The 14,064-nt window shown below is 38.9% G+C and overlaps 1 protein-coding gene across 2 annotated transcripts; it reads right to left on the reverse strand.

The window, feature by feature from the left end:
* Positions 1-19: 19 nt before the first annotated feature.
* On the reverse strand, positions 20-13,836 carry LOC123873367 (alkaline phosphatase). Of its 2 annotated transcripts, XR_006797672.1 has the most exons (10): positions 13,732-13,836; positions 5,928-6,130; positions 5,293-5,485; positions 4,317-4,480; positions 3,754-3,967; positions 3,072-3,205; positions 2,113-2,311; positions 1,551-1,781; positions 696-882; positions 20-277 (listed from the first exon to the last, which is right to left on the reverse strand). XR_006797672.1 is itself a non-coding variant. In XM_045918209.1 (9 exons), exons 1-9 carry the CDS (start codon positions 13,802-13,804, stop codon positions 746-748), a joined length of 1,548 nt encoding a protein of 515 aa, XP_045774165.1. In that variant the 5' UTR covers positions 13,805-13,836; the 3' UTR covers positions 408-745. The 2 variants fall into 2 exon arrangements, 1 of the variants encoding a protein (XP_045774165.1); XM_045918209.1 differs by lacking the exon at positions 20-277 and having other exon boundaries at positions 408-882.
* Between the last annotated feature and the right edge of the window lie 228 nt (positions 13,837-14,064).

The raw sequence follows: 14,064 nt of genomic DNA on the forward strand, positions 1-14,064 counted from the left end.
GGGTCAATGAAACTAAATGTCAATTCAAAAAGTATATTTTATATCAAAAAATATTAATTAAAAAAAATAAACAGATAAATCTTAATAGATAGATACTTATACTTTTAATTCTTAATCTATTTAATCTATTTATTCTTTTTTTTTTTAATCTATTTATTTTTGCTTAGGTGTTCTTTTGATGTTCGATGGTTTTTCCTAATTTTACTATAATTTACTAAAATTGTCGCCTAAGGTCGCAGGCGTCAGCTAGTGATGATAAATAAATAATAATTATTCTGGACTTCGTCTGTGATGGCGTTTGCTGGCGCGCGTTCTGTGCTTGTTTGGAGTGTTTTTTTTTGTTAAGAGTGGCTGGTTTTTGTGTTAGTTGGTGTTTTTTGGTGGTGGAACTGACTGGGAAGCGCTCTAAAGGGGCGCCGCGCGTATGTCGGCGGGCGCCGGCGCAGACGGAGTCCATACTTGTATAAAATCAATAACTTGAAAATATCACAAACTTGACATTGGCTAATCAGAGTAAAGCCAGTACATAGCGCCAAAAGCAGTAAGAGTCAAGTGGTTAAACCATTGACTTCTTATTCGGGGGGTCCAGGATTCGATCTCGGGCACGCCTACTTTTCGCAATTTTGTTCTCAAAGGTGTAAAAAAAAAGTAGCGATTTTCCTCCTCTGATTTAAAGAAAAAAAAAAAAATATTCTATTCCATGGTCATGCGATAGTAGCCAATATGCGGCTACGCTTACGACTAGTCATAAGCAAACGTTGGTATTGTTGTCAACGGCATGGGAGCGTCCAGCGGAGTAAGGTCCCATTTTGGCGGCGTACGAGATCACGTGGAACACGTAGTTCTGCTCGTGGACGTTGTGGAATAAATGGGCGAAGGGACCTGGAAGAGTTAATTAAATTTTTCTCAAAAACTTTGTGTTAGACTCCTGCAGTGCTATATGTGGCTCGTAGTTATAACTGGTTGCGAGCCATGGGCTTCTTATAGTTCTTGTAAACTTTTACAAGTGGTTTTGAAACGTCGAAATAATTTACCACATACTTGCACAATCGGGGTGTGAGGCGGGGGGACACCCCGCACATCCGCACGTCACCCGTGCTATCCCGCACCGGGTAAGCGCAGAAGCTGTGCGGGTGTGCGGGGCGTCCCCACCCCGATTGCCATCTCGACCTGTCGCGTACTATACCTACGCTGAAGCGACGAGTACCTTTAGCATGAGGCCAGACGAGCATAATTTTTTGAGTTGATAGTTGTGAAAGTCACGTAACTTTGCTGCATTCAGTTTCATATAAAAGTCCGAAACTGCCACACGAAGACTCTTCGAATGGTTTGACTTACGACTCACGCAATTTCCGATTTCAGCGAATTTCAGCGAATGCACAGAGATAGGACCTTGCATCCTAGAAAAGAACAAGGGATAAGGACACTGGAATGGCATTCCGAACCAGTGGTAAATTATTTTGACGAATCAAATGCACTTGTAAAAGTCTACTTGCATAAAAATCTACGTATTCTATTTTAATCATCTTTCTTAGGTTGAGAAGCCTCACCTCTAGCATATACCGTTACGTCGCTTCCCCCATGAATGTTTTCCTCAAGCGGTATGGCCGCAATCTGCTCATACTTGAAGCTGTCAGTGTCCACCGTGCTGGGGTCCTGCCTGACCACGCGGCTGCCGTTCTGGTTAGTTTCCACGCTGTACTGGAAGGAGCCCGGACCTCCGGTTCCGTAGGAGAGTATTGTGTAGTTTAAACCATCAGCTCGAGATGGACCAGTTGTTCCTGTAAAAACCATTTAACTTAGGCGGAATGTGAATGTGGTAACATCATGGCCGTAAGGGGAGGTTGGGGATTCAAACCTCTCTGAAATCAAAGACATGAGCCAAAATGTACCTATACCGCATAGTATACTCGCTCTTGAACTTTCAAAACTTTTTCTGTAATCTGCATACAATTTTTTGATGCTAAAGAGAAATTTCACAGCGAAACAGGAGTGGGTCAGCTGTATACGACTATAGATTGCCATCAAAGATTGGGGCCATTGAATATACTTATGTACCTACTCGTAGGTACTAAATAAAATATAATATTATAGGTTGGTATTTAGCCTTACCAAAAATATTCATTCCTCTTTCAGGATAACCGTTGATTTGTAACGAATGCGCATGATCACTTGTCACCACGATGAGCGTGTCTTCCTCGTCCGTCATACCGAGAGCTAACTTGACTGCATCGTCCATAGCTGAGGATTCGTTGATCGCAACCTTGGCACGACCTCGGTGGTGGGCCATGTCTATGTTTCCGCCTTCTACCTTTACGAGAAAAAAATAAACGCGGAATAGAGAACCTCCTTCTTTTTGGAGTCGGTTAAAATTTTGGCGGATTAACTAAGATAAAAACTAAACTAACTAAGCTAAACTAAGATAACTGTCGATGTCCAGACCGAGCGGCAGGTAGACTTTCTTTTCAATTCAGAAGGAAAATCACACTTATAATATTATAAAAGCGAAGTTTGTGTGTATGTATGTTTGTTACTCTTTCACGTAAAAACTACTGAACGGATTTGGCTAAAGTTCGGAATAGCTAGGATTAACATATAGGGTACTTTTGTCCCGGAAAAGCAAAGAGTTCCTACGGGATTTTGAAAAACCCAAATCCACGCAGACGAAGCCGTGGGTGTCAGCTAGTGGTTAATATCCTTATAATTTATAAAGGTTGGAAATGAAGCTGAAGTGGTAATTGGCAAACCATGTCGGTCGCAAAACCGACTGTTGCTTGGGCAAACGTGTTCTGGAGCAGAGACCGCGTAGCTACTAGCAAGTGCATCGTGGGATGTCCTCCAGCCCCTTGGACTGGCAAAAAGAAGGTGCCGGGAAGTGGTTGAGGAAGGCGGAGGACTTATTATCATCGTCATCGCAGCGATGGCTTGAGAGCCATCGCTGCGATACTGACAACGGGCCTCCGTCAGAATGAGAAGGGCTTAGGTCATAGACCATAGTCTCCCACGCCGTCAAGTGCACTACCTACTCGCTATATTGTATCTGTGCCGCTATAGGGAACTGTGAAACAAACCATTAGGAAGAACCCGTTGGAGTTCCTCTTGAGCACATGAAGCGCCGCTTCCACCATGTCGCTGATGGATGGCATGCCATCTGGTCCCTTGTTCCTCTCGCTCTCATATTTTAAGTGTTCGTTAGAGAATATACCTGTAAAGAGTATCTAATATTGACTAAGTATAAAGCACATCATACAAATGTAATCATCATCGTCATGATCAACCCATCGCCAGTCCACTACTGAACGCCTTAGAATGAGAAGGCCATAGTCCGCCACGCTAGCCAAGTGCGGATCGTCAGACTTCACTCACCTTTGAGAACATTATGGAGAACTCTCAGGCATGCAGGTTTCCTCACGATGTTTTCCTTCAACATTAAATCAAGTGATGATAGCCACGTGGTTAAAACGTCCACCTATTCGGGAGGTCGGTGATTTGATTCCGGGCACGCACGGACCTTTAGCTTTTCGGAGTTGTACAACTCCGAAAATCTGCCTGAGAGTTCTCCATATTATTGTTGTCAAAGGTGTGCGAAGTTTGCCTATCCGCACTGAGCTAGCGTGGCCTTAACCCTTCTCATTCTGAGAGGACACTCGAGAAGGTGCTCAGTAGTGGACTGGCAATGGTTAAATTATAAAATAAAATAAAATATGAAATTCTTGTTGATTTATCAACAAAAAGTTAAATTGAAACACTCACCAAGAAGATAATCAGTGTCATTAACATTAAACTCTCTCAATTCTCTATTATTGGACACCACGCTGTACTTCAGTCTTCGACTCTTTTTATCTTTCTTGTACTCTTCAATGAGGTTTCTACCGTCTTGCCTGGAGCACGACCAGGGGCTGGTCGGGTCGGAGGGGGTGACCGTAGCATTGGTCATCAGACCCTGTCTGCCGCCGCCCATGATGACCTTCAAAACAAAATAAAACACTTATTTGACGAATGGCTTTGGATAGAAAGGGAGAAAACACATCAATATTCCATAAGGTAGATTACCCCAACACCTCCAACAATGTCCCAAACAACAGATGCACCGGAATAATAATATGAGTCAAATAATAATATTGTACAAAATGAGCAGTCATTCGTATGTGTGTAGCGCCTAAACTACTGAGCCGATTTTGATGAATGAAGGGTCAATCGATTCGTTTTTATGGTCCGGGTGACATAGGATACATTTTATACGAAAAAAAATTTTTGCTTTTGCTTAGATGAACACATCTAAGCCGTTGAGCTATAGAGATTTCAAAGCTACTTACGTTGAGATCTCTCCCAGGCCAGTCCTCAACAAGTTGTCTAGCGATGTCTTTACATCTCTCGGCCCCGGTGGGCAAGTCTCGATCGCACTCCCATATTCGGGCTGCACTGTGGGCGTACATTGGGCCTGGTGTGGCGTGGGTTACACGCATTGTGGTCACGAAACCTGGAAGATCCACGATATAGTGCCCGGCAAACAGCAGCCCGGCAGTGTAGTGGGAGAAAGTTGGCGAAACCGGGAAGCGAAAGTCGACGTATCAACCAATCACGAGCACCCGCGCCGACTGATCAACCAATGGCGTGCACCCGCCATTCACCAGCCAATCGCGTCAATGCTCAAGTTGTTTGCCGGGCACTGTAACTATGGTTTTAGTAAGACTGTACCTACTTATTTAACTGACTGACAACGCACAGCTTAAACCAGTGGATCTAGACGCGTAGGCCAATGAATAGGAAAAGACTTAGCTTCATCGTTGCGGCCACGATCACTAGGTATTTTTTAGAGTTCCCGGAGCTTCTCATTATGTGCTGAAGAGGAGCACCGAGGGGGTTTTAACGGGAAAAAATCTCACATAACCCGATCGGATATCTTAGGAAGATTTTCCCCTCGTCAAAAAAAAAAAAGGTTTAGCTCAAATAGCTGAAAAGTATTACTTTTGTTTCTGGCCTTCTGAACTGCCTATATGAATTCATTTATGAAACCATATATTTTATCATCACCAATAACGTCTCACTGACCCACTACGGTGCACGGGGTCTTCTCTTAGAATGAGAAAGGGTTTTGGCCATAGACCACCATGCTATCCAAGTGCGGATCAGCAGATTTCACGCACCTTTTGAGAACACTGTGGATCATCCATACGGGTTTTCATAAGATATTTTTCTTCAAACTCCGTAAAGGAAGAGGTGCGTGCCCGCGAATGAACCGTGGATTCCCCAAATAGGAGGCTAACGTCTTACCACTAGGCTATTACCTACCTGTGCTCTTTCCAGCTCTCAAAGCCCAAGCGGCCAAGGAGTCCAAATGGGCGTTAGGATTGAGAGACGCATCACAGTCCTTGTGCTTCACGGTGGAGTCCACCCCCACGGTGTACTGGTTGACCTTGACTCCGCAAAGCAACGCAGTCGCTGTGCTGGAAGAGTCTGGGACCATTTTGTCTGCTGAATATGTCTGGAAGAACAGGATATGAATGTTTACAAGACGTGTCCGACACCAAAAAGATGTGTACGACCTAAATAACCGTTTAGAAAATACCTAGACCTATTCAACAACACATAACTCATGTGATGTGACGATAAATATAAAGATTAGGTTATGTTTCTTCTAAGTACATTACTATACACAAAACCCGGCTGAGTTTGTTGTGGGCTCTGCCCTCAGACTACGGAAAGACTAAACAAAATGGCATTAAAAACGAAAATTAAAAAAAAAACACCTAAGTACTTAGGTAGGTACCCATTCACAATGATATCATAAAAAATCCGTGATTGGATTTTAATGTTGTTGAACCCTTGACTTGATTCTAAGATGACTAGAAGATGGAGTGATCTTATAGGTACGTATATTTTGTGATCCGGGATATATTTTGTGAATAAGTAGGTATTGTTCTCACCTTTAACAGTCCTACGTGTGGGAACATCTCATATGACAGCTTATGGCTTTCCCCTCCCTTGTAAATCCTAGTGGCTGTCACGGTGTTGGGTCCCATGCCGTCTCCGATGAAAAGAATTACATTCTTCGCCCGACCTACGTTCCATTTGACTCTTAGAGCCTCGTCTAGTTCTTTTGTGGCTAGTTTAGTCCAGTAGTCTGCATCTGAAGGATATAATTAGTATAATTAGTACAACTCTGTTTAGATGTGGTCACACAACTTAAAACAGGAATTTAAGTTTGAGAATTTAGTCCATTTTGCAGTAGATAGGTAACTGCCTACATCATTTATATTCATCAAAGTACACATTTATTTACTCAAAGGTTAGTTACTAAGCCTAGCACTATACAAGTGTCCGAAAGCATATAGGTATCGTATGAAAAATCGCTTTTATCAGCAACTGAGCTGGAAAAAAATATGTAAACACTAGCTGTGCCCGCGACTTCGTTCGCGTGGAATAGTGACTTTTCGGGCAGCATATACTCTGTAGTCTGTACGTTAAAAATGTTCGCCGTGATTTTTTAAATTGACATAACTTTTTTATTTATGAGCCGATTGACATGAAATAAACACTAAAATGTTAAGTGAAGGTTACTACAATATATTAGTGAAAACCGTATCTAAATCGAATAAGCCGTTTCTGATATTAGCGTGCACAAACACACAGACAAACAGACAAAAAAAAATTAATTACAATTTCGGGTTCGTCATCGATATAATAACAACCCCTGCTACTTTTTTTTTATATATTTCTATTGTACAGACACCACTTTTCTACAATTTTATTATATGTATAGATTGGCATATTAGTATAAGTAGGTACCTACTATATGCTTACAATATGAGAAAATTGTAAACATATAAGTATAATAGGTATATGTACGTTGAATTCGGTACCTACCTCCTTATTTATGTCGGTTTATTCAATTAATATAGTTTAGACAGTTTTGTATAGTGTGGTTACCGTCTTATTCGTTACCTACCTAAACTGCGATAAAGTAATAGGTACTTTATGTAATGCGACCAATATAATTATAATTTATTATAGTTTAATAATAATGGTATAGCAATTATCTCATTGTCATACTCGTAATTATTACGTAGGCAGTGTACGTACCTACTTGATAATAAAGCACTTAATAATTTATTGACATGGAAATTGATTAAAAAACGTACCACAGAGTACAGACACTCTCGAAGCGATTTGCCTCCTCGTTTCTTATACGAACGGCAAGGATATGAAACGCCCTTCTAGCGTCAGTTTTCTCCTTCAAATTTAATATTAAGGTACCTTCAAGTCAAGAGTGAATAGGCATTTTCTAGGCAAGCGCGCTCCATCTTAAGCTGCATCATCACTTGCTAAGTTTGATTGAAGCCAAACGCTAAACTATAAATTAAATAACTTGACCGTAACTATAAGCTTTATATTGAGAGTAGCATTTCCGTTTCCGTCGATTTCATGCCAGTTTTCGTACTTTTATTGATGTCATATCCGGTTTTGTGGCGCCACCTGGCGGGGTCGCGCTCAAAGTTTTCGTAAATTGCTCAGCGCGGCCATGGCTTCATTGGCGTTTTGTTTGCCGTCGAAGCAACTTGCAATCAGTCAACACGAAACGTTGCAAGATATTTTATTTTATTGTGTGGTACTTTATAAAGTGAATTTGGTGAATAATTCGCAGTAAGTACTTATTTTTAATTTATATTACATTATGTAAAATGTAAAATATAATAATATGTACGTGATCAATATTTTTAACGGTTTGTCCGTTCGGATCACAGTACTTTATATTTATTTGCCAGAAGGTAGTTATTAAAAACTTTTCGTACTTGAGACGATGTAACAATTAGAAACCGATTATTAGAAATGAATTTCAAATATTTGAAATTAATATTATTTAGCTAAAATTTACCTTTTAAGTCTGTTACAATATGCTCATTTTATTTAGAGGGTACATGACGATAGTTATGACCCCGATTGCATTTTGAAATGAATCCTCTCGGATTTATACGAGAAATTCTTTTAAGATTATGATATGTCTTTTCTAGTTATTGTTATTGTTAATTCAAATTGTTACATCGAATAGTAATGAAATTACAGGTAACCTTTATAAAAATAGAAATATCACACCTGACGATCATCAGGATGAAATCGAATAACAAAGTTCGTGTTTAGATTTTACTTTCAACAGGTTCTAACCTTTAATTGACCAGGTTCCAGGTTTTTCAGGTTTAGCTAGCGCATCTTGGTTTTTACGTGTACCTACACAGTACATTAAAAAGTCTTTGATAAAACTCAAGGTTCATAGACCTAGAAACAAACAAAGAGGTAAAAAAGTATGATACCTTGCAATTTCTAGCAGATAAAGCTTATGTAGCTATCACATACTGCATAAACAAAAATAAGCCTAGGTTTTCCTAAAAATTGTGCTTTCTTGACTTTATTTTTATTCGTATATAAATTAACTGAAAATCAATATTAACTTAAATAATAATATTAAATTAACTAAAATATTGACTGAAATCAATAATCAGACTTCGTCGGGTCTTTCCACAATTAGTGGGTAGCTACAGCATAGAAGGTATTGCGATGCGCTGCGAAATTATCACGAGCCAGGTGGGTCTTTTGGTTACATCCATATGGGAAAAAACGAGTGGAGTTTGTTAATATTTTTTGGGTCGAAAAGAACACATTTATTCAGTCAAAAATCAATTATTATTAGTCCGCTGCCTCTCGCGGGGGCAAGGCATTGAAAATGTTACCGTTCCATCGCGTGGAACTATTTTGCATACACTATGGTAAATTATTTTGACGATTCAAAAGCAATTGCAAAAGTGTATTTGAATAAAGATAAGATAAATTTATTTGACCCAGCAATAAATAGAAAACACATTGAACGCGTTCGCCGCTTCACAAGCACAGAAAATTATAATTGTTGCCGTTCCATCGCGTGGAACTACTCGACATGCACATTGCATTTTCTGAAAAATGGTCACCCGCCCCTCGTAGGGGCCATGCATTTCAAATGTTACCATTTCAATACATAGAGCTGCCATGACTACCTTTGCCGTGCATTGAGCCTATTCAATGATCAATATTATCCACTCTCGTGGGTTGGATACCAGTATGATCAATATCATTCAACCTTCGCAGGGTTGATCCTAACATGAGCAATATTATAACACCCTCGCGGGGTGGATACCAGTATGCTCAATATCATCCACCCTCGCGGGGTGGATGCTAGTTTGAGCAATCTCATACACCCTCACGGTGTGAATACCAGTATGATCAATATCATCCACCCTCGCGGGGTGGATGCCAACATGATCTATATCATACACCCTCGCGGGGTGGAAACGAACATACCGGTAATATCTACAAAGGTCATCTAAAAAGTTCTTATCGTTCCTCAATCAGGACTGGAGGTCCAAAAAGGTAAGTAAGCCACAGCATGATTATTTGCACCCGAATTCTCCAAGACAAATCAGAGAAACTAAACCGACCTCGTTCCAAGCAGGTTATTTAGTGCACTGTCTTTCGCAATGAAAGAAAATAGAGGCACCAGAGGTTATACAAAGGTTATTTCAATGGTATCGCATACCAACATTTAAAAAGCCGCCTATTGTTTTTCCCAAGGAACTGTACGCAATAGTGCGTAAAATGAATCATGAAGCTTGCACCGCACGCCAAGCTTCCTTTTCACCTTGTTTCTGGTACCGAACTCCGAAGTGTCATCCCGACCAAGATCTTAAAGTACGAAACAACTATGTATGTTATGGCAGAACATTTCATTTTGATAAACATGCAAAGTCTGTTTTCATGTAGTGAAACAGTCTTGTGTCAGTGCTTCTTATTGAGGCCATACGGGAAAGTTAGATAGATTAGATGATAACCTACCTGCCGTTCGGACTAACCACGGTGTCTATGGGTGATATTAAGAGAATGGTGAAATATGAGTCCTATTTTACTTATCAACTTGTCATAGCAAGTTAAGGCAAGTAACTACATGCTAAATGTACAAGAGACTTAATACATGTACATTTTTTACATGCATTAAGTTAATATCTACTACAGTCGAACTTACTGTTTTTGATATATAAAATTTGAGAATTGGTTCTTTGACCACGAAAGAGTGAGGCTAACTATTTAGAAATACTATGGAGACCCTAGAAAATGCCTCCAAAGAGGGCTGATGGATGTAAGAACAGTTAGAAACGCTAGTTAACAAACCAATGACCGCTGGATAATCCAAGATCTATCCAATACTGGTAGATCACTATTATCATTCGTTAGACGTCCACGCTGGACATAGGTCTCATAAAGAGACTACCACATGCCACGTAATTACACTGCATGGATCCCTGCGACCCGTTAATGTCGTCTATCCATCAAGCGATCTCCACGCTGCACTCCAAGCTGGCAGATGCGATAAATAAATTATAAGGGCTAAAGGAGAAATATTAGCTACCTCCACTAGTTCATGTTCTAGTAACGGATGCTTTGGATCAGGCTTGGGAGCATTAATAAACAATCTTCATCTATCATGCTCTTTGACATGAAAGGAACAAATGCTTTACTCTTATCAAAATGATAGTCTAATTTACCCTTCAGAAGCTTCAAGAAGGCTCACTTCTTACGCCTTAGTTCAAGTCTCATTCAAAGTAACAACGAGACGTTACTCTCTCATTTACTAAGAAAAAGAGGAATGATGTTCATTCTTTCATTCATTCATTTGTTAATAAAGCATATTTACAAGGTTTAAGGATGTTGTTATCCTTATTGAATAAAACATTCCAGATACTGGAATTATGGCTTGACAAATACACCATAGCTTACAATATTATATCCGGTATGTATAGTAATCATGTAAATAATTTGTATCTAATGTCATAGCCAACCTCCCAGAGTGGCAATACGAGCTTGCGTGGAAATAATATTTGCAAAGTGGGTAATCCTGGAGGTCGATCTATTCACCTCGGAGAAAGCATTCGAAGTACACAACTATGCACTCTTAGATTTGATGGACCATCAAGTCCTGTTTCACGATGCTGTATCTCATGAAAGTTTCCATTGGCATAGTTGGTTTACGCCATTATTTTCAATTCTTCGTCTTGACTCTTGACCCATCTCAATTGGTCAAAAGGAATATTTTTTGAATAGTTGATTTAGTTTATATAATTTACTCCGATCGAAAGTGTTTGGCGGGCCTCGACCGTTTATATAAAACTCGCACTCATTGACTCGCAATGGGTCTGTCATTGTCTTAAGAAGTCTAGAAATAATGAGTGGTCCTATACATTAGACACATAAAACCTAAGCAGTAAATCACTGCTTAATTTCAAGCGGAAATCTATCTTGAAACTATTGAATAAGCTTGAAAACGTTGATCATCATGGTCTTTAAAGAAAAATATTGATACGAACCTAAAGTATCACAATTAGCACCAGTTTTGGCACATAATATAAATGACATAATTTAGAATTTTCATTCCTCTTACACGAATCTGTAATTGGATCTGTTATTGGATGTATGAAATAAAAGTCAAGTAATGTTTGTTAATGCGCGTGTTTTATATGTGCTATATTAATGAATAAAAGCAAATTCACTCAATTATGTATTCATGTCCAAGCATGTTTTAAAATCGATTTCTTCAGAGAGATTTGAAATCCACCCGTTTGGGGTGCTAATAATAACTTATTACTTAACTAATCATTTATAATATCTGCGTTTTTATTACTGCTTACTATTCAGATAACTTCATATTGCATCAAAATCGTACCTTAGAACGAATGATGTGTATTTAATAAAATTTGATGATTATAAAAATAAAATCTGACATTTGCCCTAAATTCGGCTCAAAATCTGAAATAGACAACCAATCAGAAATTGCTTGTAATAGGAATAGTCATAACGGGTATTTTTACCCTCTTTTTGGATTTATATGTGTAATTGGTAATTAATTATTGAACGACAGAGTATGATATGCTACAAAATATAATGCTCTATATTTTATAATGGTTAACGGATTAAACGTGCCTCTCGTACAGTAGGTATAGCAGAAGGCATTCCGAACCAGTGGTAGATGCTTTTGACGATTCGAAAGAACTTGTAAAAGTCTAATTGAATAAAAACATTTTGAATTTTGAATTTTTTTGAATTTTTAGACTGGGTAAAAACCTTTTTGAAAGAAGCAAGCATATCTGCTACTTCTCGTAGCATACACTCAACTCAGGGAAAATCATTCTTATGATGAGATGGCCCATGAAAATTAGCAATCAGCTAATACAATTCAAAATTTTTCTAAATGTAAAGTGATTGAAGGCAATGTACTTAGTCCAGGTGGTATCGCTCAACTAACTATTCTTCAGTTCTATGACTGATAGTTAAAATTCTTTTCTTTATTGATTTTGTATTCAAATAAACAAAATTTTGTTTATGAAAAAGAACATAATATCATATAAGTACTCATTATGGTACAAATGTTATCACATTGGCGTAGAATTCTAATATCTATTATGTGGCGTCACCAGGCGAAAACAAACAGGGTCTCAATATAAAGCTTCCAGTTACGGTCAAGTTATTTAATAGTAGCGTTTTACCTGAAAATAAAACGCATATTAAAATACTTACCTCACTGGAAGCTTTCAGTAATTCCTGCCTGGTGATATTGAGCCAATGAAGCCATGGCCGCGCTGAGCAATTTACGAAAACTTTGAGCGCGACCCCGCCAGGTGGCGCCACAAAACCGGATATGACATCAATAAAAGTACGAAAACTGGCATGAAATCGACGGAAACGGAAATGCTACTCTCAATATAAAGCTTCCAGTGAGGTAAGTATTTTAATATGCGTTTTATTTTCAGGTAAAACGCTACTATTAAAAAAAACGTAAGTTTAACTTTTAAAGGTTACTTGCATGTACGTTGGATTCTCAACTAGTGGTTTGCAGTTTTAATTAAACCCCCATACATGCTTACCCCTATATAGGCTTCTAACTTCTAAGGAAACCGCTTGGCGGTATATTTTTGCCGGAAAACTATCCACGGATAAAACCAGAATCTAGGTTCTTCTGGATCGTGGAATCCATTTGGCTAACAACAGTGCTACCCCACCCGACAGATCGGCATTTTAGGGATAAGAAACTCTTAAGTAATAAAGTTTTTCATCGAATTCGCCTATTAATTTCGAAGGTGAGATTTCTGTCAGAGGTTTTTTAACCCCTGACCCAAAAAGAGGGGAGTTATAAGTTTGACGTCTGTATCTGTGTATCTGTCTGCGGCATCGTAGCTCCTAAACGAATGAATCGGTTCATTTTTGTTTGTTTGAAAGGTGGCTTGATCGAGAGTGTTCTTAGCTATAATCGAAGAAAATCGGTTCAGCCGTTTGAAAGTTATCAGCTCTTTTCTAGTTTTCTTATAGAGGTTTTTGTGTCGGGGGTTTTTTAATTTTGAGTTATTCTGAATAAAGATTTCCTCAGCTTGGTTTACACACAGCTGGTAGACACCAGTGTATCAACTGCCAGCCTAACTTTCTCTTGCTTCAAAGGTGTAACCCATTTCCCCATTCTGTTATTCATTTCAATGTAGTTTCATTTACTTTATACCTAAAGAGATAGAAGAAATACAACTGTGTCTATGCTTAGATCCTTGAATTCGATCTTATCTTATTCCAGTTTGTGTAACCTACCTACCTTTTTTATAATACAAAATTACATTTAAACAAACAGCAGGAATCATGATAGATAAGTGTTTTCTTTTCCCGACTTACCTTTTCGTAAAGAACATTGTACCGTGACAATAAAACAAAACACAAATAACACGACCACTCCGCTCTTGCGCATTTTGACAACTAAACTACTCTTTGAACTAAAGTTATTCTCAATCTTACGACAGTTGACATTTCATTTGGCTATCCGTATTCCGTTGTTCAATTAATGACGAGTTATTGCGTGGATCAGCCATTCAACGCAGTCAGTGAACCAGGGAACCCTCGGTTTAATCCTAAATCGACGATTTATCAAATATTAGGCGATGGTGAGGTAAAATCAAAGAAGAATAGGACTACTTTAGGGCTACTTGAATCAAATGTACCTACCTACTA

This window comes from Maniola jurtina, chromosome 16 (genome assembly GCF_905333055.1).
Source record: "Maniola jurtina chromosome 16, ilManJurt1.1, whole genome shotgun sequence".
Taxonomy (NCBI): domain Eukaryota; kingdom Metazoa; phylum Arthropoda; class Insecta; order Lepidoptera; family Nymphalidae; genus Maniola; species Maniola jurtina.